Source organism: Dermacentor andersoni, chromosome 7, assembly GCF_023375885.2.
Source record: "Dermacentor andersoni chromosome 7, qqDerAnde1_hic_scaffold, whole genome shotgun sequence".
Taxonomy (NCBI): domain Eukaryota; kingdom Metazoa; phylum Arthropoda; class Arachnida; order Ixodida; family Ixodidae; genus Dermacentor; species Dermacentor andersoni.
The window spans coordinates 45,006,317-45,029,969 of record NC_092820.1 but is presented as its reverse complement, the minus strand read 5'-3'; the positions used below and the strand labels follow the sequence as shown (position 1 = coordinate 45,029,969).

At 43.5% G+C, this 23,653-nt stretch overlaps 1 protein-coding gene across 1 annotated transcript in view; it reads right to left on the bottom strand.

The window, feature by feature from the left end:
* LOC126535290 (medium-chain acyl-CoA ligase ACSF2, mitochondrial-like) overlaps positions 1 to 23,653 on the bottom strand; it is a 163,502-nt gene that overhangs the window by 83,441 nt on the left and 56,408 nt on the right. Inside the window, exon 5 of the mRNA XM_055073094.2 lies at positions 2,634 to 2,752. Within this exon, the coding sequence (XP_054929069.1) occupies positions 2,634 to 2,752 (119 nt within the window). The remainder of the gene's footprint in view (positions 1 to 2,633; positions 2,753 to 23,653) is intronic.

The following is a 23,653-nucleotide window of genomic DNA, read 5'->3' as shown; positions in this document are numbered from 1 at the left end:
CAAAAATGCCCTTATACTTTGAGTTCACGTTCAAGTACTACTACGGCGTCCTTGATTGTGAAGCTTAAGGGTGCGGGTTCTCAGAATACGGGCGGAACGGTTCCAACTGTTCATGCCTGGAACTGTGCCGGCTAGAACGGCCTGCCCCTACAGATAGGGGCAATTAGCTCACAATCACTTTTCACGCAGCACAACACTACTAATTGTATATCTGCTATAAGAAAACCGCCAACTGCTTGTTTCTTTGCGTCACTGTCAAGGCAACCTCCTCGTAGGAGACACGTAATGAAATTAAGGTTAAGGAAGACATTGAAGTTTTCAGAAAACATTCACAGTGGTAAATCAAGAATCTCGTAAGAAAGACCCGTAATTTCTTTTTTCTTTCACTTCTCTACATCCTGGTACACTCGCTCCTGATATGCCCCTGGCCGGAAGGCAGCGAAATGGAACCGGAAATGGATGCAAAACGAGCACAACAAACAAACGACGAGCACCTATTGGAAACCTGAGAGGCCAAGCTCGCCCTCGGAGATCTGGAAGACCAATGACAACTCTCCGCTAGCACCTAGAGGGCAGTCGAAGCCAGGGGGTTGCTGGACTAAGGAGCCTTCACACTTCAGGGTGATACAAGGCCTCGCTCTGGTTTCGAGCAACACTGTTTCGAACAATAAACGTTTCTCTTACACTCTGTCACCTCTTGCAGCTCGTCATTCAAATAAGTGCATATTCGAGCTTGTCGCGCGCGCTGTAGCTGGCACGACTACCGCGGCATGGTAAACTAATGCCCATGCTCTTTTTTGTGCAGTGAGTGTGAACTCTCAGAAGGGTCCGGATTGGTACTGTCTAGGGTGCGTTGTTTACTGAAACCTTGTTTTATCTTTGATTCATATGTGAGGCGATGGGGACCATTACTATTAGCCACTGCGGCGGTCAGATGAACTGATTAATAAAGCGATGCTTTCTTGGCATGCCGTCCCGAGTCTGGCATGGCTGGTGCTGAGACGGTCAGTATCTTGCTGGGCATGCTTGTCGATATATATGGACACGAAGGCTGCAAGTGTGCGCCGATTTCAAGTTCCAGCGAACGGATGCACATCAACCTCGTACGCTGACAAGGTAGTAGTGCGAGCAAGCACAGCGCTGTTCCACTTAGCAAAAAGAAAAATGGGTCCAACATAATACCTGAATATATATTGTCAGCTTAACGGATATCTTAAGCACGCCGATCTAATTTTAAGTATGTGCCCTGGGCATGTGCCCATCCTTGGCGCAACTACGAGAATGGCTATGTGGCACACACGACAAAAGAAGTAGAGGATTCCTATATGTAGCTAGGTACGTGTCCTACCTCTCTGTGTACACACGTGTCATCGTCATTCTTCCTTCGGCAAGCATCATAGATTGTTTTCGTCCTCGTGACTATGCTGCGCCTACTTCTGACACTGTGCTTCAGCCTAATTTTCTGTTTTCAGTTTCACATTCCTTGTGAGCGGTGTAGTGCATAACGCTCTATTGGCGAGAGTCGCCTGCAGGCAACACATCAGAAAATATGTTGTTCTTTCTTGTTGAGCTTAGGTATTGAGTAACAAGTTTCTGGCGAAATGTCTTCAGCCAACACTAAATGATAGGCTGCAAGCGTCATTTTTTTTTTTATTAGAGCTAGAACACAGGACGAGGAAGAAGGAGCTTGGGAAGTGACTTTTTAAAAAAAAAGACGTCGGATAAGATCGATATTCAAGATTTGCGGCTTCACTGGTGTAAAAAACGTGGTATAAAGAAAATCAAATGTACCCCTAATGTTCGCTTAATAATGACAGCTGTCTTAACATATTTCTAACGAAGCCGTAGGTCGTTTCGCGTGAAGCGTATTTTCCGTTTTGTGCCTAGCGTGTCACCCCCCTTGCTAAAGAAGTTTCCGCGAAACATATTTTTCTGTGTATTATCTTCATTCGCGGTGTCTTTTAAGCATTAGGATAAAAAGCAAACGTTCTTGCGGGTATTTCTATGCGCCGCCAATAAAGGCATAAGCATACAAATTGCTTGGGAGAAAGCTGTAACCTTTGTAATAGATAAAAAACAATGCATTAAATTTAACGTTTCCCAGAATGGAAGGGAAAAAAAAACATTGTATGCTTGAGATACTTGTAAAACATTTATTCAACCGCTTCACTTAACTTACATTCCAACATGCCCGTAGCATCACCAACATTTATTTATTTATTTATTTATTTATTTATTTATTTATTTATTTATTTATTTATTTATTTATTTTGCATACTGTCAGGACTTGGGAGAATTACAGAGAGGTGAGATTAACAGAAATTCTTTACTCTTCTTTTTTTGGGAGGGGGGGGGGCTGCATAATCACAACCCATTGTGATAGCAGTGGAAAGCTTAGTGCTATCACTACCTGTATGGGGCAAAAATGAATAATGACAGATATTAGGGCAGCATGGCGAAACGTTCACCCTGATGTGATGATCGTCAAATGAAGACACATACACGGGGCAGGAGAAGATTCTTATGGAAGAGTTGGTTTGTGCAACAAATCTTGGGGCAATGCACTAAAAGCAGCGTGCGTCGCCATAAAGGTTTGGGCTGTGAAATGTTAATCTTTACGTTTGGCTGCTTACTTCGCACAGTTGAGCTGTCCAGGCTTGGAATGTCTGAGCTCCGGTATCAGCGTGGATAGCACTTCGTAATAGTTGCACAGCTTGAACGGTTCGGCTATGAAGACGCCCTTGAAGCCCACCTAAGGTAAAGGCGGACGCAACAGGCAGAACAAATGAAAAAAGCGGCTTAGTGGCTCATTGTTACAGGCGTATTCCTGTAGCGTAAATACCAGGTAAAATCCCTAACCGAACCGGCCACGCTAAAGTAGAGTTGGAATGCTGAAACGCCCATGTAAAGACACCTCAGTGTGCATTTAGAAAAGCAAAAGTGAAGACTGTGCTGGAAAACTTGTCCGCCACCTCGCACAAATCTCCGGTGTAGTATGCTTCGTACGTCACACAGCAGTCGAAAGCCCATAATATGAGAAAGTTTTCGAACGCATCCAACACGAAAAATATGAACTGCCTGCACTTCACTCTATTTAGCATGAAAAAATGCAGAGATAGAAAGAAGGATAGTAGTGGGAAATGCGCCCCTCAAAACAGATCAAGAGTACCTATAGGGGACGCCATTACCAGGCGATGCCAATTTCAGTTTCTTACCGCTGCGGCGGCATTCACATAGTAGATGTAATTAGCCCTAGTAAAGGAATTGTTTTTACGACTTACTGGAATAAGAGTTCCATTTATTTATTCAGTCCCCCAGCATACTAGTGCAGGAGTCAATGAGTTCCAAGGACACAGACCATATTGACACATCTGCATTGCATTTCTACGGGTGGTCGCTTTAACTAAAAAATGTTCCGGTCCAACGCACAGCCACAAAACGCATTAGCTGCGAGAGAACATTCGTGAATTGTTTCGTAATTCAAATTGTGAGACGCACCCATAATCACGCTTATTTGCCGTGACCAATAGTCATATTTTACACTTGCCACGTATACTAGAGAACATACCAGAGCCGATACGAGCACCACTGAGTACTTTAGAGTATAAGATGACGGGATGTAAAAACAGCGGGTGCTGTCAAAAAGTGCGATTGCATTTTACGGGTATTTACCATACTCCCCGTTTCGGGTCCAAGCGCTCCTTGGCTTTGAATTCACAGCTTCGTCTAAAGGACAGTATTCTTGCTTTAGTTTTCTGTCACTAGATTGCCTTCTTGGGCATCTATCATATACGTACCTATATAAAGGGTGTCCCACATAACTTGAGCTAAGAATTTAAATATGATAGGCGCGTCGGAAGCGAATTGAACAGAACGCATACTACTTGCAATAGCCTACAGTAACTCAGACAATGGTTTTTCCCCATAACTTGCTAATTAAATAGGTTCATTACCCAAATATTTAAATTTGGCTGAGGACCCCAAGTATGGTACGCAGATTTGTGGAGCACCTTCAGATACCACCGATCGAGTTGTTTCCTTTTTTCGAGTTGAGTCCTTTTTTCCGGGTTGCAAAAAAAGCCCGAAAAATATGAGAAAAGCCACGTGACGAAGCGTTTGCGCAGTGGTATCGTGCTGCTGTCAAGCGTGTGTTCTGTGAACAAGGTCGGCTGCATCGCGATGGGCGACGAGGAAGCGGCAGGGCGTTCTTTATCTCATCGGCAGCGCTCGGCCAGCAGCACGCATTTTCTGCAGCAGCATGATACCACTGCGCAAGCGCTCCATCACGTTGCTTTCTTTTTTTTCATATTTGGTAGGCCTTCTTTGCAACGCGGAAAAGAGGACTACGTGAGACGTATCGTAAACAACTCGATCGGTGGTATCTGAAGGCGCTCTACAAATCTGAGTATGATACTTCGGGTCCTCCACCAATAACAAAAAGTTGGGTAGTTAAAGTTACTTAATTAGTAAGTTATGGGGAAAACAAAAAAGTTGTATGAGTTACTGTAGGCTATGGCGAATAGTATGCGTTCCGTTCAATTCGCTTCGACGCACCTTTCATATTTAAATTCTTTGCTCAAGTTATGTGGGACACCCTGTATACAAATAAAAAGGTTCTCATTGTACATTTCAACTTGAATGTTTTCTAATACTTGGTCATGGCGAAACGTTGTCGAAAGGAAAGCTTTCTTGTGATCAAAATTTTTCGGCCTCCTTCCGCTTCAGAGGTAGATTAGTGTTTAGTATCCCTGAAAACGTTAGGTGTTATTCGGACTCACAGGAAAAGAAGGCAGAGTGGATGATCCGTTCAGATGTTCGACGCACTCATCTCTGTTGCCATCTGAGTTGATCCTTACTCAGCGAAAGCTCTTAACAGAGTCTCTGAAAAGTTACCAGAAGCCTACACAGGAGTACCAAATTGAGTGCAGCTACAGAGAAGCAACATATTCACCACGCTTAAACTGCAAAAATCATTGGCGGCTTTATGTCATTGTGGGTCCGCAACATTGGTAGAGCTGCAACATTCGTGCGGCCGCAACATTCATATGGGGCGGATTACTCAGGCAAGAGACTAAGCAACTAAAAGCGCGAGTGGTTAGCCTAGAATAGGCCAGCTTAATAGCAGGCAGAAATTGGTGACGGAAATGCGGAATCGGCCGCTAAGCCTCGAGTTTCATGACATCCCGAAGACGGAACCTGAAACCCTGCAGAGAAAAATTAATTAAACTGCGGTTAAATGCCGCCTTCCCAATTTAGATAATCAAGACGTCGTCGCGGTGCGCAAACAGCCATTGAAGACGGAAAAAAATTCTGGTATTCTTGTTCGACTCAGACCACAGGAAGTACTACACAAACAGCTAGCAGAGAGGAGGGTCTTGAGGCTCGTCAAAACCAGTGTTTCCATTTCAGAAAACATGGCAAAGCGGTCCCGTGATCTGCTGTCGAAGTACAGAGAGTGGGCTAAACGATCAGGCTATGCATTTGCATTAATGGGAAAGTACTTATCTGAAAGAAAGTGGGGGATACCACTGTTGTTGCTCGGTCTGAAGCTGACCTTAACTAAATTATGGGGTTTTACGTGCCACAACCACTTTCTGATTATGAGGCACGCCGTAGTGGAGGCCTTCGGAAATTTTGACCACCTGGGGTTCTTTAATGTGCACCTAAATCTAAGTACACGGGTGTTTTCACACTTCGCCTCCATCGAAATGCGGCCGCCGTGGCCGGGATTCGATCCCGCGACCTCGTGCTCAGCAGCCCGACACCATAGCCACTAAGCAACGACGGCGGGTTGAAGCTGACTTTGTGGCATTGACGGTGTAACGACAGTACTTAAGTAACGCATTAATTTATTTATTCATGCGATACTGCCGACTCAAGGTCCAAGTTGGGTGGGCAACATAACTGGAAACAAAAGCAGCTAAAACAACAAGAAATATAAAAAAAAAACCGACGAAGGCTTAAAAATATTAATTGACAGTCTGGTCATTTGCTTCAGTAATAGAATTTCAATCATGCCTGGTCCTTGAAAAAAGAAAATATAAACAAATCCGTCTGAGCAAAATCTGTTGTTTGCGCCTTTTGTGGGTGGTGTCGGGTGGACGTCTAGTTAAGGGTGATAAATAGTGACAAGTCTATAGCTAATTTGTAATTCAAAAGCTGAGAAAGAAATTCCAATATAAATTTCCTCAGCGAGGCACCCGAAGACCAGGAGTGGGCTGTCCAGCGGGCCAGGGCCGTTGCCGAGGATCTCGAAAGATCTTCCTCGGGCGATGGACCCCTGGCAGCCTAGCCCCAGGCATCAACATCAACAACCGTTGGACAAATAAAGTTTATTCCTATCCTATCCTATAAATTTTTGCCTTCGTGCATGTTATAGTAGTATACTATTAGTTTCCATTAAATTATAGGGTGAGTATAAGGCACAAAATCTGTTAATATAAACCTTACAGTTTTTCTCTGTATACGTTCAAGATTATCAATGTTACATTTATATAAGGGTCCCAAATAATGCACGCATATCCTATATTTGGTAGCACAAGACCAATGTAGCAGAGGACTTTATTATTTGTAGGAACAGTTTTATGTTTATGTTTCAGGACACACAGCTTGCGGAAGAAAGATGATCAAACAATTTCAGTATGAAGCTTCCAAGATAGGCTAGAAGTCAGGGTCACACCGAGATATTTGTAGCAACCTATTTGTTGCCATGGTAAAGACCATAATAAGTAAGGACTCGTCGGGGTTGCTTAATGGGTTTTGTGTTGCTCTGCTAAGCACAAGGTCAAGGGATCGAGTCCCGGCCACGGCAGCGGCATGTCGATGGGGGAGAGAGTGCAATAATAGCACCGATGTACTTACATTTAGGTTTAAGTTAAAGACACGTCAGGTGGCCAAAATTAATCTGGACAGGGTTTCTTCCAAGTTGACATTTCCAAATTCTCCGAGTTTTCCAGGTTTTCCCTGAGTGCCTTTGCAAAATTTCCTGAGTGACACAGAACTTTGTTTTATGTCAAGACGGGCTGACGCCATGTTGCCTGTTGCTTTCACTCCCTAGTAAACAAGTTAAAAAATAAATACTACGTCTTTATGATTTTCGAATAGTGACTTAATCTAGTTTGAATAGTAAGGAGTAGTTTCTTTTATTCATAAAGAAACAAACAAGAGAGGGGTTAGCAAACTGCGCTGTGAATAAGATATCTTCGAAAAAAATACTAAAATCCATTGCAAATCTGCTTGCAAATTTTCAACTACAGTAAAAAACAGATGCGTACTGAAGCAAGTCTTTCAGTATATGAGCTATTTCTGTAAACTGGTAGCAAGCTCATAGATATGAGTCCCGAACTTTGTCACAAGGGAGATTCTCTCTCAACAGCTGGTAATTGCCAACCTCAACTGTTATGATATACTCTAAGCCCCCTGCACAACGCCTCAGTGTTGCAGTTGCCTGCTTTAAAGAGTTTATTTTGGTTTGGATGAGGCACACCTGCATCTCGACGTCAGCCGAAACTTTTTTGAGCTCAATCTCCTTCAGAGAAGTAGCGGCACGCTTCCTTTCCTGTATTTCTGAATGCGTAGTTCCTTTCTGTTGTCGTCGTCCTTCTGTCGCGCGTTCGACCCACATACCATTTAAAGCGTCCTCTTAGTTGTAGTCAACGTCCGATTTTTCTGACTCCCTAGGGGCCGCAAGAACGTCCGAAAGATCAGTCAATTCGAAAAAATGAATGCATGTCTTTTACTGCCTTTAAGGGCTCCAATCTCCACAAGCACATCTGAAAAAGCTCTGAGGGCCTGCCATTACACTTTAGGCGTATCGGTTCTTGTGCTGTCACAGAAGATGGCGATTGCACGCGTGTATAATTAAGGAATACATACTGTGTCCCGTGACAACTGCCCCTTCTCACGTTTGTTAGGCTTCACCGCGTAACAGGGATGTATGAAGGCGAAGCTAACTTTCGAGAACCAGCAATATGCGATGCGTCGTGCTCTCCGAGCTTCGAAGCCAATCGCGAGGACCACAAAGGCGGAGTCGGTGCCGTTGCTGACAGCGGCAAATACGGCACCGAACGGCAAGAGGCTTACCAGCGAACGTCGAAACAGCTAGGCCTAGCATTGCCGCCATGTTAGCTGCGGCTACCAGTGGGGCTGCCTACGAAAGCGCTGGTTCGAGGCAGGGAGGTAATCAAAATGGCGGTGGTGGTGGCTTTGATTGCCGTTTCGGGCCGGCGGTCACGGCAAAAAGTCCGGAAAATCGGTCTGCGAAGGGTTCTTGCGCCCGAAATTTCAGACGTTCTTAAACATTTACTCTATGGGGTACGTGGTGGTGCCGCGAAGCAGTCCGAATTATCGGTCGTCCGGAAAGTCGGTCGTTGACTGCACACTGGCAACTCCAACCGACCGCACGGCGTCAAAGACAATTTGGTGCGATTCCTTTCTGTGACTCGAACCACCATTACCGCAACTTTCGTTCCCTATCAATAAAATTTGATCATTTTCCCTGATAGAAGCACCAATTGCCTGAGTTTTCCCTGAGTATTTCCAGACTATTCAAAACCTCTGAGAATTCCTCGTTTCTTCGGTTTTCCCGATTGGGAGACACCCTGCTGGAGTCCCCCACTACGGCGTGCCTCATAATGAGATCGTGGTTTTGGTACATAATACCCCAGAATTTATTTATTTATTCAATTCAATAATTAATTATATGAAAATGGATTTCTTTCGCGAGTTACTGGAAGGCATACACATTTGCTCGTACTTAAGGACATTCCCCATTGTTTACACTATTAATGTATATTACCAAGACTAGTGTTGAAGTCGCTTTAATCGTTAGTGCAAATCATTTCTTTAAACAAAACGCAATTATCAGCAAATAATCTAATTTGTGCACAAGGATTAACAACATCAATAATATGATTAGGCGCATTAGAAAGAGCAAAGGGCCTAGCACAATGCCCTGTGGTACACCAGATGTGACTGCGAGACAATCGAGAGATAACCATCCCCCCCCCCATCTATGTATTGTTTGCGAATAGTTAAGTAGCGTTAAATCCAACAATCAAAAATTTCATGAATACCTATTGCTCTATGTAGAAAATTAGTTTAGCGGGAGTAACTTTGACAAAGCTCTACAGAAATCTCAGAGAGGCAGATCTATCGTACCGTGCCTATCAAGGGCTAATGCAATAGAATGAAACAATATGTAATTGTAATTAAGGAACGCAACAGTGGAAAGATTTACAGACACTTTGCAGGATAATATGAGCATATGCACAAAGAAGATCTCAATTCCAAAAGATTATGCTGCAATTGACGGAATATGAACACATAAGAGCCATCAGACGCCGAAACGAAAGAGCGTACCGACGGAGCGGAAGTTTAGAAGCATACAAAAACGCTCAGAAAACGCACGCTGTGATGCGCAGACGCATGTAAAATTTAGGCAAACGGCGCTGGCGCGATTTCTGCGGCACCCTGTCTCCTCATATGTCTGTCCCACGAATTTTTCCAGTAATTCGTTCTTTAAGCGGACCTGTAACACAGAGCTTCCCATTTCGTGCTCTCACTGTAGCTCGGGACACGTGTGAGATAATAGTTGCAGATGAATTTGGTGAGCTTATTTCCAGACCCGCCTTTTCATCGCTATGTGCAGAATTTGATATTTCATTAGTGCTAGCTAAGCAGAATATTACTACTTGCTACTGGGCCCAGCATCCTCAGTTAGATAATACTTTCACATTAAGCAAGCTTCAATGTGCAATTGCATCATGTCGCCAAACGTCCGCTGCTAGGCCAGACGGCATTACATACAATATGCTAAGAAACCTCGGACCGACAGGTACAAATGCTCTCTTAGACATATATAATAACTTATGGATAGAGGAAACTGTACCTGACTCTTAGAAAGTCGCTGGAATCATACCAATTTTAAAACCTTGTAAGACGCCCATGTACCTTAAATCCTTCCACCCAGTTGGTTTGACAAGTTGTTTATGCAACGTAATGGAGAAAATGATTGACGCGCGACTTCAATGGTGGTGTAATGAAACGAATGTGTTGTCTAACTACTTGGTAGGTTTTAGAAAACATAGATGCACAATGGATGCAATATTAGATATAGTAACCTGTGTGGAGCATGAGCGTGCACGTGGAAACATAACTATAGCAGTATTCCTAGATATCAAGAGGGCTTTTTACACTGTTAGTCATGTTCATGTTCTGCTAAGTATGTTGTAACTTCGACTGTCTGGCAGGTCCCTGCGATAGATTTCTGAATTTTATCAGGTAACAACATATTTGTTCAGGCAGGTGAAGGAAAGAGGGCTGGACATGTTGGGAGGGCAAACAGAGAGTACCACAGGGAAGCGTACTCAGCCCCTTTCTTTTTAACTGCGTCATGGCTGATTTAGCAAGAATACTGCCATCACATTTAAAGTTTTCACTGTATATAGATGATATATGTATTTGGACATCTGGGTCTAATGCTCAACTACTTCAGGTGGCATTGCAAGACGGCATAAATATCAATAACCAATTTTTGAGAGACAGAGAGAGAGAGAGAGAGAAAGTAATGATTCTATCACAGGCAAATACAGCTGAATTCCCCTTCACTCGGCGGCAGTTTAAAAAAATTCACCCTTAATCTGGAAGGACACCCTCTAATGATTGTCACACAGGATCGATTTCTTGGCATAATACTTGATAGGCAGCTATTATGGGCACCCCACATAAAGAAACTCGAAAACCAGGTCACTGCCATAGTGACTGTACTTCCCAGACTTGCAGACACATCATGGGGCGGATCAGTATCGACCATGCTGACTGTTTACAATGCATTATTACGAGAAAAAATTGCGTATTCCACGCCCATCTTACGTGGACTTTCCCACACGTCAGAAGAGCGACTTCAAAGATATTTAGCTAGAGGACTACGCATATGTCCAGGAGTTCCACGAGCGACATCTAGCTCTGATGTAGTAGCTGAGGCTCTCCAATCACCATTGCCAGTGATGCGAACTACAGAAACATGCTGACAATATTTCCGTCTTCAAACACAGCATAAAATCCACCCATTGGCTCTAGACATAATGAAATGAGATAGAAGTTATGTTCGTATAGAAATTCGAGAAAATCTTCACATATTGCCAAGAAATGAAATTTGGAACTAAGATGTTGAATATCCTCCATGGCTGATTACACTTCCAAAAATTTAATTGTCAGTAGACGGGTTATTCAGAAAAAGAGACATGTTCATTCAAGCTGCTCAACAACTAGCACTTTACCAGATATATATGCGGTATTCAGGATAGACACACGTCTACACAGATGGCTCCAGTACAGCAACCTCTTCAACTTCATCATTCATTATACCGCACCTCAACAAACAAGAATCATTTAAGTTATCTCGTGTGACTTCGTCCCCAATGGCTGAACTGTTCGCAATATGTGCGATACAATCTATATTGTCAGTAAGAGATGGGCAAAAATGGGTAATTTTCAGCGATTCACAGGCGGCCCTAACATCACTATGCAGCACAAAAGGGTAAGCATTCAGTGATAGTATAATATACGAAACACTTAAACACCTTACAAAGGCAAGCAAGGCGAAACATGCAATAGCATTCCAGTGGATACCGGGGCATTATAACATTGCTGGCAACACAGCAGCCGATGAAGCAGCCCGACAAGCACACCTCAAAGATGATGCGATTCCTCTCCCAATATCAAAGAATGAATTACGCTGCGTTATAAGAACAACGGCTTTCAAAATGTGTAGAAACACTTGGTTTGACCAGAATTCTAAGAGCTCGGACTTATACCATATTGATCCGTTTATTGAATTCAAATTTTCATTGTCATTAGACAGAACTATGGAAACCGTCATTCATCGATTAAGGCTAGCCACTGTCTACACAAGGCACTTCTTAGAGAGCGTAGGGCATGCGGAAACCCCCGAATATGATTGTGGATTTGTAGACGAAGATATATATAACCTCCGTCTATGTTGCCCACATCACGACACACCGAGATGACCACTTAACTCAACCCTAATTAAATTAGACCACAGACCTATCAGTTAAAGGAAAATTTTGGGCCCTTGGCAACAACGTCCTTGCAAAACAGCGCTTTAAAAGCACTAAAGACTTTTCTTGAAGACAGCGGCATCATTGGACGTTATTAACGCTTTTATTTTTCCTTTCATTTCACTGTCGCTGTATATATATATACATGTGTTTGTGAATGGTGCTATGTTGACTGTTCTGTTTTGACTATATGTGATAATGCATTTGCACGATGTATGTACCACCTGCTGAATAGAGACTGTGTTATTAGGCGACAGTATCGTTTGTATTTTTGAGACATTTATCTACATAACTGTGGAGACATTTACCTTGTATGTTGTATGTACCATGTGTTTCTTACGTCATAATCGTTCTGTGAAATAGTTGCGTGATAAGTCCGGGTGCTTGTGTGAAAAAGTTATTTGATATGTAATCTTGAACCTTATATGATGTATGATGGAACCATTCAAGAGATAAGGAGTAGCCGGCGCCTTAAATTGTGCGTCAACATCTCCTTATATTATGTCAATAAAAAAAGGGTTTTACGTGCCAAAACCACGATCTGATTATGACGCACGCCGTAGTGGAGAACTACAGAAATTTGGACCATCTGGGATTATTTATGTACAGCTAAATCTAAGTGCACGGGTGTTTTCGCATTTCGCCCCATTGAAATGAGGCCACTTTGGCCGGGATCTGATCCCGAGACCTCGTGCTTAACAGCCCAACACTATACCAACTAAGCAAACACGGCGGGTGAAGCAAAGTGACGAATTCAGTTTCTCTTGAAAAATCCTTTCCTTAACCCATATTGAAACTTAGTCAATACAGAGCTCTCTTTCAGTTATTTAATTATACTAGTAGCTGTGATATGTTCGATAATTTTACAACATGTCGAAGCTAGCGACACAGCACGGTAATTTTCTAGTATTAGGTGGTCTGCCTTTTTTAAAGATATGCACAGTCTGGGCTCTCCTCCCGTCACTAGGTAATTAGAAACTCAGCAAAGAAGAACAAAAAATGATAACCGAAAATGTAGCAAGAGGTAGAGCATATCGTCGTAGAAACACGTTTGGGATATCGTCTGGACAGCAGGATGAATTTGGTTTCAAATTAAGCAGCGTTGATGCCACATCGGGATCAGAAATGAAGTGTGCATCAGCACGTGGAAAGACTATCGTGTCACACGTACAGTTTGAATCGGAACATATTGATAAAAATGCTCGCCCATGTCCCTCTGATCCGTCACGTTGGTTCCGTCGACTGACATCTGCGATACTACTTTTTTTTTCGCTGATGTATTTCGAGAACTTACTGGGGTCACTTGTAATAAAGTCGACCAAATAAGCTCTGAAGTAATATTCTTTTGAGCTGTGGACAGCCTGAGCGACGCCGTTGTGCGCATAATTTATTAAATTCGCCAGTGCGTGTTGTTCTTAATTGTTTAACTTTCAGCTTGTCCTGAAGCGGAAAGTTAAACTTCAAACTTCTTTTACCATGTGACCTGAAATATTTTATTGTGATAACAAATGGCTTTTTTCTGTTTTAAATTTACACATTCGCTCTATCTGTAACAATAGCGATGACCTTGATTATTTTCTGCAGAGCATGTGTTAAAGTTTAGATTTTTTATTACTAAAAGAAGCATGGGCAGCGCAGGCTGCCGATTTCAACAATATTCCTGGGCATTTCTACCTCAATCGGCCTTAACGAGGAGAGGGCATTACGTTTTATGTAAAGCAAAATTCAACGTTGAACTGGTCCCAGATTTTTCTTTGGCAACGCCAGATTATGAACTGCTTACAGCAAAAAAGTGGGAAAATAGTGTCAGTACTCTGTAAATCTGGATCTGGTCATCTCACGCCTTTTCTAAGCGTTCTTGAAAGCCTTCCTGATTTCTGTTGCTTACAAAATTCTATGCCTCTTATTGGCAGGGACTTCAATATAAATTTTATGGATGTGGCATGTAGTAGTTCTGATTTTATGTCTATTATTTAAGCAAATGCCTTGAATAACTTAATCAAAACCCCCAGGAGAATTACCGCTTCGTCCGCTAGTATTTTTGATTTATTTATTGCCAATGTGGCTTTTGTTGTTAACTATGCTGGTACGATAGCTTGTGACATCAGTGATCACTGAGCTACATTTTCGTCATTTTCACTTCAGTCCGGAATTATGGACTGTAACCGTGATGTATATGCTTATCAGTGTATTTCTGAGTAAGCTCTCAGCCTTTTTCGTGACTGCGTGCTTAACCCTTTAAGAGTCAATGACGTAAATATACGGCGCCGCGAACAAGCCCAAAAATGGTCGAAGCCGTATATTTACGGCGCTGTCTGTACGTTTAAAAAGCGCGCCAATTTCCTAACTTTTTCTTTTCTGTCATGTGCTGCTACAATGTGCGAATACAGGAATTTTTTTCGTATGCCTCCCTCTCTTCGTTTTCATTGCATAGTTTGCTTTAGCTCCAGTTCGCTCCCGTGCGTCTATATGCTTCCGCTCGCACATTGGCGCGCGCGCGGCCGGGCGGCGGTTCGGGTTTTGTTCCGCGGGCGGCTTCGGCTTCTTGCGCTTGCAAAACTGATGGCTATCTCAGCTATCTCGTTACTAATCGCTCAAAGGGCTACGGCTTCTTTTTTGGCTCGTTCAGTGCTCACAAGGGTGCCATGGGAAGGATGCCGCTGTGCATGTTTTCCGTTGCTTTTTTTGGACACTCAGGACAACTACTTGCCTCTAGTTGGCGATAAGATGAAAATTAGCGGAAGATTGTCACACGTTTTGCTTTTTTTGACGGGCACACAACCACATAGTAGTTCTCTTGAGTGTGCGCACCTACGCAGTTCTATTACGCTATGGATGTACATACTAGTGTAAAAGCAGGAACATTTGAGTCTTGCGAAATATTTTCGTGTGCGCATTTTCAAAGCCTTCAACTATGCGTATAACAATGCATCAAATTTTTAACTCTTATAAGTTTAGTTTAGTTTCTATTATTGTTATTCATGAATGAAGAGTACATATATACCAACACAAAATATATTTTTCTCACTTTATGGTCACCCTAGAAAAAATTACGGTAAATTTTTTTCGATATAAGTCCCTAAGAAGAATTGGAATCTGCAATAAAAAATTGACCCTGGGCGGTCGCATATCGCGAAACACGTCATCCCTCAAGATGTTAATGTCGAGTGGTCCCCTGTTAGTTCGAAACCTGATCAATCATAATTATTCATTGCTACGAAAACAGAAATCTATGAATGGTGCTTTTTATGGAAAACGAAAGTTGTTAACGTCAAACTACGAAGCCAAGAATAACCGCTGGGCATGTAAAGATAATAAAGCGCAAGAGAAGGTTCTCTAAACGTTTTATGATCATGCGCGATTGTGTTTCAATCTGAAGGTATTCAAATCTTACATTAGGAAATTAGAACAAAAAATTTCGCTGATCAAAATCCGCATTTCAAAACCGTTTCTTCGATAAAAACAAGAACAATTACTCGAATATTCTTTGGAAACGTTTGAACGACACATTTGTAAGGACAATTAAAGTAAGCGCCCTTGCTGACCTAATTATTGAAGGTGATGCGGTGTCCCGGCCCGATTTTCCTGACAACTTTAACACATATTTTGCAAGCTTCGTACCTAATGGGTGCCCACCGGGAGCGCTTAGCTTCATCTCGAGTGCTTTGAGTGATTCTGCGGTTTTTAATGACACATATATTGAAGGCACATTTTCTCTAGTAATGAACGTTAAATCAGCGTCCTCCAAAGATTATAGTGGGCTACAAGTAAAGCCAGTTCAGTTTATTGCTGATCTCCCAGCTCCTTGTTTACTCCATAAATTCAATCAATGGAGTGCATCTGTGGAATTATCCAAAGAAATGAAGACTGCAAAATTTTTTGTTATCTTCAAACGCGTATTTTATGCCATTATCGTCCCAATTCGGTTCTTCTATATCCGGATGCTGTCGAAAAAATTATACTGAGAAGATCAGTTAGCTTTTTTCATAAATACTCTTTGATAACCAAATCTCAGATCGGATTTCGCAAAGAGAAATCAACTGAGTCTGCCTGGCTGCTAAAAAAAGAAGCGATTTTAAGTAGTGTCGAGTTGAAATAATTACTCATGACAGTTGATATAAAATACACTGTAATTTATAAGTTCGAAAAGTATGGCATACGTGGCTCTTGTCTTGACACTTTTTTTCCAATCTTATGTTATTTACTGCTAGTTGGTCTGGGCCACGACATCAAAAACTAATCTTACCAGACTACTTTAAAAAGAAAAGCAGTGTGGCATATTTCCAGTATTATATATAGAACACATATTAGAGGTTTTTTTTTTATTCACTATAATATTCTTCGCATTACCACTAATTTTAAATGTCGGTTACTCCATTACATTAGGTTTTCACCGTTCACAGTAGTTGAGTTTCTCAATATCTTGCTATCGTAACGTTAGAGGATAAAGTTCTCTGTATGTGCTAAAATGTGGACTGTTCTTCGAGCCATAACCAATTATGGTAATCAAACTGTGCAATTCCTGATGCTAACGGTCCAAAGTACACGCGATCCCTGAAACATGAAACATGGAACATCAACGCGAAACATGAAAGTAATATATTTACCCGGCACTTAAAAAAATATAATCGATATTTTGCAATGTCTAGTATATAGGCCCTTTTGTTTCGTGTAAACTGTTATCGATAGACTTCCAGGATATTTCCTTCATAGTCACCGAATACTGGGGGGCACCGGGACCTGAGCCCACTCCGGACTTTTCCGAAGGTTGCCCAATTTCTAAGTCATCTGTCTGGAGTATTCTAATTGAAGGCCTTTCACCCGTACCACCTTAACCAGCACCAATGCTTGAAAGATAGGGACCTGTAGAATCATCTGCCTTTCTCGAATCTGGCCTTCACAAAAGCCAACGAGTCACCAGGTTTTTGAGCAGCATGACTTGCACAGATGAAGCCGATTTTCGCAGAAACGCCCAGGTAAGTTTTCATAATTCGCACTGATGGAGTTACTCCAGTCCACACTGGGTAAAACGCAATCGGCGCCAGTACCAGTGGTGGTTCAATGTGTGGGACGGAATATACGCTGGTGCCATATTCTGTCCCATCTTCTTCGATCACACATTGACTGGACAGCGTTACATACGCAAAATCCTTGAAGGAATGGTGGATGGGTTTCCCAGTGAAGTCCCGCTGTCACGTCTTCCAATTCTGTGGTGTCAGCAAGGTGGGGCACCAGCACACAGCATCAGTCGGGCACGAAATTGGCTGGATGCGACTTTTGATGCGCAACAGATTGGCCGGCTAGGTCACCTGACCTCTCTCCGCTCGAATTCTTTCTTTGGGGTTATGTGAAAGATCGTGTTTACGTTATTGAGACGACGATATGAGATTAGCTCAAGGCAAGGATAATGGATGTCTGCCGTAGAATTCTGGCGCGGTAATCAAGAACGCCACTGAAGATGTGATAAAGTGGACTCAGTGCTGCGTAGCTCCAGAAGGAGACCTATTTGAACACGTCCTCTAGGAAGCAGCTGGTGTTCAACGGCCCTTACGAATTTATAGATAATAAGGACACACTGAAATCTGATGTATATTTTGTTTTATTTTTGTGCAGGCGTCCCGATAGACAATACGGTCAATTGTGAAGTGGTTATTTACTTTCTTGAACTAATCCGTTTGGCGTTTTCTCAACACCTGGGTCACTTCCAGGTCTGTTTATTTCTCTTTTTTTTGCCATGAGCTGGTTTTTGCAGCAGGCACACAATTTCATAAAAAAATAAAACAGTCACTTTAATTTGGATTTGGTCCTAAGCAAGTTTCTGGAGGAGGAGGAGGAGGAGGAGGAGGAGGAGGAGGAGGAGGAGGAGGAGGAGGAGGAGGAGGAGGAGGAACTTTATTATTGCAGAAACCGTTGCGCGGTTTATTCCTGGGTGGTTCCCTCTGACAGGGCTCCACTGGCGATCGCGGCTCGCCGGGCCTGGTCGAGGGTCGCCAGTTGGCTTCCCAGGTCCAGTTCAGAGAGTCTCGCCTCCCAAGACCACGTAGTGAGTGTGTGTGTTGTGACTCGCGGCGAAATTGCGTCGCCCGGACGGTCGGTGCATTCGTGTGTTATGTGCGCGAGTGTCGCTATGTGGTTGCTACACCAGGGACATGTTGGGGACGTATAACTGTCGGGGGAGATTGCGTGTAGACGAGACAAGTGTGGGTATGTGTTAGTTTGCAGGCGGCGCCAGTCCCTTGCCTGGAGTTTATTGAGAGCTTTGTGTGGGGGAGCGTATTGTGTTCTTCCGAGCCGTTGGTCCTGTAGTATTTGTTGACCTGTCGTTAATAACTCGTGGGTCGCTCGTCGGTCTGTCGGCGGCTGAAGAACGGTGTGGTCTGCCACTCGGCTAGTGAGACCTCGAGCTGCGCAGTCCGCCTCTTCGTTGCCCCGCAGGCCTTCGTGCCCGGGACACCAGACGATACCGTGGGTCCATTCTAGTGAGCGACCCAGGATTCGAATGGCTTGTATAGGGAGTGTTCCATTCATGTATAAACGACACGCCGCTTGTTAGTCCGTAAGGACGCGGGCGGACCTTCCCTTGCTTTCTGGCGTGCAATATATGTGCGCGCGCTCTGTCGATGCGGTGCGAGCAGAGCCGGAATTTTGAAACACGCTTTGCCTATTACATTGCTTTTCGCGTTTCGTGCGTGGGTAGAGCCGCGCTTCGGCCGCGTTATCAAGGGGCTTTTGTTATCAATGTGACCAGTCAGCCTTGAGAGACGGATAATATGCGTGACGTAGAGAGGAGAAGGAATAGCTTCAAAACCGCGAAACCTGCTGTTGGTGCTCCTTCCGGAACATTATCAAGGTGATGCCCTGTCTCTTTCTTCCGGTTTGAGACAGGCAAAGCAGTTGCTTTCAATCAGCTTATTTAATAGCGCTCCTTTATGATGCGGGTGGGAGTGCAGTCACGGGGTATTTTTCATTTTTCGAGAGGCTCTTTACCACTCGGAAAAAATTGTACGCAATCAGTACGTCGTTGAAATCACCACAGTTAAACGTCATTTGGGGCTGGATACAGATGCCTCACTGACACCTTTATATACAACTGTACTTCTCGAGTTAGATCAATAATTTTACCTACGTAATTAAATATTATTAGCGAAAAATTACTGGTGGCTACTCCACTGTACTGGAAACCACATGCACTAGGTTTTTCTCGAGTAACGCAATTGCTCTTTTTTTGAATACTTGCTACATGATAGTTGGGACCCCTGTACAATTCACTCAATAACCGAAATAAAGCCAAGCTGCATTCACTCCAAATCAGAATCAACAGCAGTCATGCACAGCAGCGCTTATACACGGGCTCACAGTAAAAGAAAGCGAGAGAGAGAGCCTGCAGTTTCTCCCGAAAGGCCAAGCAGTATTACCGCCTGTGTCGTTTTTGTGTTCTCTTCCGCTGTCCCCGCCTTCATTTGCGGTCAATACGATATGCAGTAAAGACCAACTAGACCAAACTGAAGTTATTCTGAAGCAGTATTAGTTATAGCGAAGTATACGACAATTCCACAAAGGAAGATTATACCACCGAGAGACGCCAGATGCTCCTACTTGAGGCCTTATATATACTCATATAAGGCCGCCACTTCAGTGAACAATTCTTCAAAGTCATACGAAGTTTCTTTAAGTATATCATCGTCATGATCATCAGCCTGGCTACGTCCCACTGCCGGGCAAAGGCCTCTCCCATACTTCTCCGACTACCCTGGTCATGTGCTAATTATGGCCATGTTGTCCCTGCAAACTTCTTAATCTCATCCGTCCACCTAACTTTCTGGCGCCCCCTGCTACGCTTCCCTTCTCTTAGAATCTAGTTTGTAACCCTTAATGATCATCGGTTGTCTTCTCTCCTCATTACATGTCCTGCCCATGCCCATTACTTTTTCTTGACGTCAACTAAGATGTCGCTAACTCGCGTTTCTTCCCTCACCCAATCTGCTCTTTTCTTCTCCCTTAACGATACACCCATCATTCTTCTCTCCATAGCTCGCTGCGTCGTCCACAGTTTAAGTGCAACCCTTTTCGTAAGCCTCCAGGTTTCTGCCCCGTAGGTGAGTACTGGTAAGACACAGCTGTTATACACTTTTGCCTTGAGGGATAACGGCAACCTGCTGTTCATAATCTGAGAATGCCTGCCAAACGCAACACAGCCCATTTTTATTCTTCTGATTATTTCAGTCTCATAATCCGAATTCCGCGGTCACTACCTGCCCTAAGTATATGTATTGGCTTACCACTTCCAGTGTATCGCTACCTATTGCAAATTGCTGTTATCTTCCGACACTGTTAAACATTACTTTAGTTTTCTGCAGATTAAGTTTTAGACCCACCCTTCTGCTTTGCCTTTCCAGGTCAGTGAGCATGCATTGCAATTGGTCCCTTGAGTTAATAAGCAAGGAAATATCATGAGCGAATCGAAAGTTACTAAGGTATTCTCCAGTACTCCTATCCCCAATTCTTCCCAATCAAGGTCTTTGAATACCTCCTGTAAACACGCTGTGAATAGCATTGGCGAGATCGTACCTCCCTGCCTGACGCTCTTCTTTATTGGGATTTTGCTGCGTTCTTTATGGAGGACTACGGTGACTGTGGAGCCGCTATAGATATATTTCAGTATTTTTACCTACGGCCCGTCTACAAACTGATTCCGCGATGCCTGCATGAGTGTTGAGGTTTCGACTGAATCAAACGCTTTCTCGTAATCAATAAAAGCCATATATAAGGGTTGGCTATATTCCGCACATTTCTCTATCACCTGAGTGATAGTGTGAATATGGTATGCTGTTGAGTAGCCTTTACGAAATCCTGCCTGGTGCTGTGGTTGAAAGAAGTCTAAGGTTGTCCTGATTATATTTGCGATTACCTTAGTAAATACTTTGTAGGCAACGGACAGTAAGCTGATCGGTCTATAATTTTTCAAGTCTTGAGCATCCCCTTTCTTACAGATTAAGATTATGTTGGCTTTCTTCCAAGATTCCGGTAGGCTCGAGGTCATGAAGCACTGCATATATAGGGTGACCAGTTTTTCTAGAACAATGTACCCACCATCCATCAACAAATCTGCTGTTACCTTATCCTCCCCAGCTGCCTACCCCTTTGCATAGCTCCCAAGGCTTTCTTTATTGCTTTCGGCGTTAGTTGTGGGGTCTCAAATTCCTCTAGACTATTCCCTCTTCCATTATCGTCGTGGGTGCCACTGGTACTGTATAGATCTCTATAGAACTCCTCAGCCACTTGAAGTATCTTATCCATATTAGCAATGATATTGGCGGCCTTGTGTCTTAACGCACAAATCTGATTCTTGCCTATTCCTAGTTTCTTCTTCACTGCTTTTAGGCTTCCTCCATTCCCGAGAGCATGCTCAATTCTATCCACATTATACTTCCTTATGACAGCTATCTTACGCTTGTTGATTAACTCGGAAACTTCTCCCAGGCCTATTCTAGCTGTGGGTTAGAGGCTTTCATACATTGGCGTTTCTTTATCAGATCTTCCGCCGCCTGCGATAGCTTACCGGTATCCTGTCTAACGAAATTACCACCAACTTCTATTCCACACTCCTTATTGATGCCCATAAGATTGTCGTTCATTGCTTAAGCGCTAAGGTCCTCTTCCTGAGTTAAAGCCGAATACCTGTTCTGTAGCTTGATCCTGAATTTCTCTATTTTCCCTCTTACCGCTAACTCATTGATCGGCTTCTTATGTACCAGTCTCTTCCGTTCCCTCCTCAAGTCTAGGCTAATTCGAGTTCTTACCATCCTGTGGTCACTGCAGCGTACCTTGCCAAGCACATCCACATCTTGTATGATTCCAGGGTTAGCGCAGAGTATGAAGTCTATTTAATTTCTAGTCTAGCCATTCGGGCTCCTCCACGTCCACTTTCGGCTATCCCGCTTTCGAAAGAAGGTATTCATTTTCCGCAAATTATTCCGTTCTGCAATCTCTACTAATAACTATCCCTGCTATTCCTATAGCCTATGCTGTATTCTACCACTGACTTGTCTCCAGTCTGCTTCTTGCCTACCCTGGCATTGAAGTCGCCCATCAGTATAGTGTATTTTGTTTTGACTTTACCCATCGCCGATTTCACGTCTTCATAGAAGCTTTCGACTTCCTGGTCATCATGACTAGATGTAGGGGCGTAGACCTGTACAACCTTCATTTTGTACCTCTTATTAAGTTTCACAACAAGACATGCCACCCTCTCGTTAATGCTATAGAATTCCTGTATGTTACGAGCTATATCCTTATTAATCAGGAATCCGACTCCTAGTTATCGTCTCTCCGCTAAGCCCCGGTAGCACAGGACGTGTTCGCTTTTTAGCACTCTATATGGTTCTTTTGTCCTCCTAACCTCATTTAGCCCTATTATATCCCATTTACTGCCCTATAATTCCTCCAATAGCACTGCTAGACTCGCCTCACTAGATAACGTTCTAGCGTTAAACGTTGCCACGTTCAGATTGCAATGGCGGCCCTTGAGTATGCATGATGTCCTTTGGCTGTACAGTTTATTTTGAGAAAATGGTAGAGATTCCTGCAATACGTAGAATGACAGACAGAAGGTTACTGAAGGCTTCAAAGCTATTGAATGTAGATGCTACGTACTTTCATCTAAGCAATACCATAGTCTGCAAAGCTTTATAATGGAGATGCTGCTTTCCTCCATGTAATGCGTCTTTTTTTGGTTAAGGAAGCACTGTCATAAATGCTAAGAAACAAGGAAGTTTCTACGGTAACGACTCCATACGCAATTAAAACATGAAAACGCGTATATTCAGCCCAATGCAGAACAATAAGGCTCGAGCGCACATAGCCTGCTACAAAGGTTGAGAGAGAGCGCACTATTGCCATACTGCAAATATTGCACGCGTACCGCTTTAGAAATAGCTGCATTTCTTTTGCAAAAGTACAGCACCATATTTTTTCAGCAGTCGCGGCGCGTAAAATAAAGCTCTCAGCCCCGGACGGCATGTGTTCATAGGCCGCATTTCTTAACGAACCATTTTATTTTATTTTCTAACTTCGTCATTGTATCGAACATGCCTCGCAGCTCGGACGCTTCCGCGTCGCTGTTATCGCTAGCATCACCGCTCATTGCTGCGCATAAAAAAAAAGAATGCGAAAGGAAAGTCAGCGTAGCAAATGGGCAGCAGCTGTTCATGGCTGCAAGGCCGCCGTCCCTCGTTCATGGGGCTAACAGTGACATAACGAAATGCGAAAAGAATCAATCGTTAACAACGCGCAAAGGAACTTGATGTGGCCTTACCATGAAACGGCGACAAAGCAGACGCAGGCAGAAGAAAACGACGATGCTCAGGTGCATTTTATAGAAAGAGCGCGGCGGCGCGGCCTGACTAGGCTTCGCCCGTGTTGGGTCGTGTCCAGTGGTCGTGCCGCCTGTCAAGCTGCTAGCCGCAGCCGCAGCCACAGTCACCTTTTTTCTTATGTGTTCTGCCACCTAACGGAATCGGCCAAGCTCTATAGCTTGGCCGCGAAATGGTTCGAGTGTCCGCTCCTGTCGTTTA